Raw genomic sequence first — 5,579 nt, 5'->3', positions numbered from 1 at the left:
TGAACTCAGTTGTCAGTGGTGTTGGAAAATTAGCTAAAATGTAGTTATGTTGTTTTGGTTTATTTTGACATTGATAGCATTATTAAAATATTATTGCAGATGTCTGCTTTTAATCTAGTGTCAGCTTTTTGCATATTATTAGCCTGCCAATTAAAGCAATCGGACGAAATACACAATTAAGTGTAGAACAGGCTAATGTTAATGATTATTCCACCATCATTTATAGCACTTAAATATTTTTTTATTTACATGTGTAACATTTAAGTTGCTATTTCATGATCCCTTAGCCTAATTTTAGTTAGGCCGTCATTGTTTTGTGGGGGACAGGTGGGAGTGTAACAGACTCAAGAGTGACATGCGCGAGAGTTGAGTGGAGAGTCTGCTGTGAACAGAGTAAAGTTGGGTGTTGATTAAAGATTATTCAAAGAGAAATTAATTAAAAGATAAAGAAATAAATAATTTGTAATGAAAGAACCAGCAGCAGTTACTTAATTGTTAACTGATGAAGCAAAATACAAAGTGATAGGTTTAGTAATTTAACTTGCTTATCAGGGATCTGAGAAAACCCTAATGTTAGCCTGCTGTGTTAACTATTCCTGCTCAGTCGAAGCTTCTTCTTGAAGCGTGTTTCTGTATTTGAGTTGCGTGTTGTCAAATTGATGATGTTTTTTTATTTGCTTGTGTTTGGTCTATTTGTATGTGTTTTCTTAATTTGCTGTGCGTTGAGCTCTCAGGGCCACTGTATTGTCCAAAATAAATAGGTTTTTGATGTTCCAGACAGCACACTGCAGTTTAATTTTCTACCTGAAAGTGGAGATATTATTTTTGTATCTACACTCTTAAAAATACCTAAAAAATCAACCTTTTCTAAACTTTGAGAGGTTTATTGCTGTAACCTTTGAGAGAGAACGCATCAGAAGAGAAATAATCATGTAAATAAATCAAAGTGGCTGATACCAGCTAATGACTCACTAAGCTGTAGAGAAACTGGAGTTAATAAAGCGCATCTGTCTTTTTTAACTGGCCTGCCGTTTGTCTTCAAAATGTTGAATTGCTGCTGAGAAATAGCAGCAATTCATCGAAGAGTAGCAGTTTTGTAGCTCGGTGTGGGATACCTGAGGCAGCATTGGCAGAGGCCGCATTGGCTGAGGAGATTTTCTGTTAGCTGGCTCCACTTGTTTCCAAAAGGCCAGGAAAGATTTGTACGATGCAAATCTGAAATAACAACAAGACCTTAACACATTTGGGTTGTAATAAACAATGATAATAAACAGAAATTAACATTAACAGATCTGTGGAGATTTGATAGTTGGGGTCGCTACTGGATAGGCTGCAAAGACACACACGTATTTATGAGAAGTGGCGCTGTGAGTTGAAAGCCTACTTTACGGCTTTATTATCGAGTAATTAATTGGCGTGCGTGTTCACGTTGACCGCTTCTGAAATGTAAACATTTTTTGACTACTTTTTAAAGGGCGTACGCCCGTGAGCACCCACGGAGGAAACACACACACACACACACACACACACACGGAGAGGGGGGAAATCAGTATAATAAACAGTATAGTAAACAAACCTTGTATAAAAGCGAATATCCTCGTCGGATCCGGCGATGCGTTGGAGTCCAAAAGTTGACCGCAGCAGCAGGGACTCTTGCTGGTGTTGGAGCTGCTCAATCTTCCCCCTGAGTTTCTTGTTTTCCCTGGTCAGCTCATAAACTACCACGGAGGTGTTGGGAGTGACACAGTAGTCGTGGTCGGTAACGGTGACTTCCATAGGCTGAACGCTGTCTTCAGACATGTCCGCCGGCAGTAACTCTGGGGTCGGAGGTCTCGGGTGACGTTGCCAGACATTGAGCCTGGGTGCCGGAAGAGAAAATTTGTTCCAGGCGAACAGACATGGTACTGCGCCCTTCTTTAAACTTCTCGGTCCCACAAAATCCCCAGGTAAAAAATGAACACTGCACACTCGAGTACAGTGAGTTGGGGAGAAGTTCTCCCGTCAAATTTTTGCTGTCCACACAGACTTCACTTCTTCATCCACAGGGAAACAATGAAAACTCAGGATTGAATTGTACGCGATGAATTGGTACACAGCAGTGAAGAGAAGTCTTCTTTTCTTGGTGCTGAAGTTTCAAACGCTTACCGGCTTTATTACCAAAAACACTCATATTTTTTTTACAGTACACTGGACCACAGTCCGTCAAGCTAGAGGGCGCTATCAACGGAAGCAGTGACCGGAAGTGGTCTAGCTCACCGCAGATAACCTGGAAATTCTAATTCCATTGTTGTGCACCTAGCAAATTACCGTATAGTACAGGAGAAGCAGGCAGTTTCGACTTACATTAGCTGTTTAGGTTTAATTACTAATGTTAACTAGCGTGTTAGTGATCAATAATTAGCCTGTGCCTATGTTATATACTAGTATACTATATACAGTAGCCTACATAAACAAATGACACCTTGTATATGTTTGTAATGACAAATATATACAGTACATAAACATGAAACTATTTACATGTGCATGTGTACATTGTAATGAGAACTATGAGATTACATTTTACACAAACACATATCTAGGGAGAATGGGGTGATTCAAGTTTTCATGGGACATGATAAGTAAAAGTAGAAAAAAAAATCCCCCTTCTCCCTGATGACTGCAGCCACCTCTGGGTCCTTGTAGATCCTTTGAATGACCATGTCCTCCTCTGCAAAAACAACAAAGTCACACCAGTCCATACCTGTCAGTAGGAGTTGCCCTTGGACCTGCCAGTAGTAGCTGTGTTGCTTTTTTAGCTTCATGGAGTCATTGTGGAGCTTCAGGTATTTGCAGTCAACGTAACTCTTGACATTGGGGCATTTTACCTCCAACAGGCCAAAGGGTGGGTTGTCTGTGGGGTCAAAAACAACACCATCGGGAGAAGACCCTAACCAAGGGGCATCAGGGTATATGACGAAGCCACAAGGCCAGTAGCTGTTGTTCTTCACTTTACAGTATTCTTGAATGGCCTGTGGCTCCAATACCAGACCTCTTTTCATGACCGATGTTTGGGCCACACCCCTGAGCAGTCTTTCAGCAAGATGTCCTGCTGATGTCTGACCACGAACATGACAAACCTCCCTAAAGTGAGAAGATGTTAATCTCATCTTTCTGACCCGATGCCACTCCACAGACATACTCTGGTCCCTTGTTGCCACTTCTATTGCCCTTGCCATATCCAAGTTGGTCAGTATAGATTGCAGATGCAGTTGCTGGTGGAGACTGCATACAAACTGGCAACAAGTGGGCTCCAATCTGTAGCCATCCAAAGGCAGTGGTGGTGGTGTAGGAGCTCCAGTGTGGAGTGAAATGATGCGGCTTGCTGGCACTGGTAAGAGATCAGACTGCCCTCCTGAACTTTTCCCAAAGCTGACTCGACCAGCGGGACATTGGCACTGATGGACATGGTGGTAATAAGGGGTGCTATGTCAGGTGAAAAGCCTTTATATGCTTCGGTCACTTTCAAAACATCAGGCATATCCCCCCGCATCGCCTTGTAGAGAGGGCTCCTATGTGGAATTTTATATCACAATTCAAATTAGTAAACATGTACCTATACATATCTGTGTGACAGATAACCACATTTTCATGATTATTTTTTTTACTTAAGACATAACCTACCCAACACCACTGGCAACTGTCCTTTGTTTGGGCTTGGCAGACATCACAACCATATCACTGACCCGGCCTGGTTTTACAATCAATGATAAAAGTAAAAAGAAATGGCATCTCAGAGGTGGTTAAATGTAACGTGTGGAAAATGTTATCTTTTATGCACAGACAAATAGTCCAGGCAAAGTAGCGTTTTACGACAGACAAATTGTAAAATAATTTTTTGCAGCTTAGATAATTGCTATGAGGTGTCCAGAACAACATACTAAAAGTCCTAAGAAATCCTAGTTGAGGAAATATGTTTAATTCTCAAAATGAGTTACTTTGTCTTGACTAAAACTACACCCAGCACATGTGGCTACTGGTAATAATGCTCTGAAAATTACCATAGTCTTTGGCTTGTGCCAGCGTTGCTCTGTCTCGGTGCAGCTAAGGACTGGGGGTACAGCAAGGAGGCGGAGCTGAGAGTAGGTCGCTGTCTGAAAAAGGAGAGCCACGGTATGGTTGCAAAGTGCCTTGCCAGCAGCACACGAGCACACCGTCTCATACAGCTGCACTGGGGAGGAGTCTTCGAGGACAATCTAGGAAGAAAACAGCAGAAAAAGTTACTACTCACGCATAACTAACCTTAATCTAAGCAAGTGTAGTATAATGTGATGTGAACTATATCCTACTCTCAAGTTGTGAGGTCTCTCCTTTTTCCTCAGGGACCTGTGGCACATATCTCGCACACTGACTCTCCCTGTGCCTGACACTTTGTTTGACACTGAGTTAGGGATAACATCACATTGATTATCATTTAAGTGACACATCACGATCGTTTAGGAATAATTACATGGTACAATCACTCAAAAGTTATATATTAATTTTTAACAGAATAGCCCCGTTTACATGACACCTTTTCACTTTTAACCCAATTATGATGGGGTCCGATCAAACATCCATTTCGTTAATCGATTGATAGAAGTCGTGTGTGTTATGTACACATCTATTTTATACGCTATTCCAATCAAGCAGGAAATTAGTTACGTTAGGATCTTGTGAACGGATTGACTTTCAATCGGACTAAAAAGAGGTGAGCTAAATGTAAACGAAAGTCTAAAATAAAACTATCTACTCATGAATCATGTGAAATATGGCCAACCCTAGAGGAAAACCTGTAATTCCCATAGATGATTTGGTTAGTTAGTAACAATCAAGCTACTGCTAACCCGACATAGTTTTAGTCAGCTAGCTAGCTAGCTAACTCAGCTGTCACTGAAGATACGACACATTAAAAAAAAAACACGTACCTTCATAGTTGTCAATGAACTGGGAAATGTACATTTTGAACCCCTTCTCTCTCTTACTCCTGGGAGCAGATGCAAAGGTGTTAGTAATCCTGTGCAAATCACTGATGGTAAATTCAGGTAGATCTTGCAGGCTTCTTGTATAAAACAACGCCATCTTCAGGCCAGAATGACTCAGGAATGAGGCGAGCGGAAGTGGGACGGCTTACCGGAAGGAAACCGGATGTCGGCAACATTTTTTTTTTTTTTTTTTTTTTTTTTTTTCTTGACAAAAAGCACCAACATACAAAACTCTCGTTGGGGAAAGATATACATGCTTACATACAATACAAATGTTGTCAATGTACAAGAAAAATTACCTGAGAAAAGAAACAACAAAGAACAAAACAAAGAGGGGGAGCTGCCTGAAAAATACAAGTCAAAAGCAAAAAAGGCTAAAGAAAGTAAAATTAACATTTAGAGCGGTACACAAGGAGACTAATCAAAACAGTAGTTTCCTAGATATGTCACTACATATTTCCCTTGCAATCTTAGTAGATTTGATCTTTTTCAATGAGGAAAAAAACAATTTAAAGTCATTTATAAACCAAACAAAGGAAGGCTTAGAAGATCTCCACTTACTGCAATGAATATGATATT

At 40.6% G+C, this 5,579-nt stretch overlaps 1 protein-coding gene across 4 annotated transcripts; it reads right to left on the bottom strand.

The window, feature by feature from the left end:
• Positions 1–2,460: 2,460 nt before the first annotated feature.
• On the bottom strand, positions 2,461–5,086 carry LOC114572580 (uncharacterized). 4 transcript variants are annotated; one of them, XM_028604265.1, is made up of 5 exons: positions 4,944–5,086; positions 4,326–4,417; positions 4,037–4,232; positions 3,661–3,739; positions 2,461–3,548 (listed from the first exon to the last, which is right to left on the bottom strand). In XM_028604265.1, exons 1-5 carry the CDS (start codon positions 4,975–4,977, stop codon positions 3,227–3,229), a joined length of 723 nt encoding a protein of 240 aa, XP_028460066.1. In that variant the 5' UTR covers positions 4,978–5,086; the 3' UTR covers positions 2,461–3,226. The 4 variants fall into 4 exon arrangements, with proteins under 4 accessions (XP_028460066.1, XP_028460067.1, XP_028460068.1 ...); XM_028604266.1 differs by having other exon boundaries at positions 4,326–4,405; XM_028604267.1 differs by lacking the exon at positions 4,326–4,417.
• Positions 5,087–5,579: the final 493 nt, after the last annotated feature.

The sequence above is a fragment of the Perca flavescens genome, chromosome 17, assembly GCF_004354835.1.
Source record: "Perca flavescens isolate YP-PL-M2 chromosome 17, PFLA_1.0, whole genome shotgun sequence".
NCBI classification, from domain to species: Eukaryota; Metazoa; Chordata; class Actinopteri; order Perciformes; family Percidae; genus Perca; species Perca flavescens.
Note: the sequence above shows the minus strand (reverse complement) of the source record. Positions and strands in the feature narration are given on the sequence as shown.

Coding starts and splice junctions, on each gene's coding strand:
- LOC114572580 (XM_028604264.1), bottom strand. CDS start 4,463: ATGTGTCACTTAAATGATAATCAATGTGATGTTATCCCTAACTCAGTG. Junction 4,233..4,325: donor AGAGACCTCACAACTTGAGA/GTAGGATATAGT, acceptor TTTTCTTCCTAG/ATTGTCCTCGAAGACTCCTC. Junction 3,549..3,660: donor ACAGTTGCCAGTGGTGTTGG/GTAGGTTATGTC, acceptor AATTCCACATAG/GAGCCCTCTCTACAAGGCGA.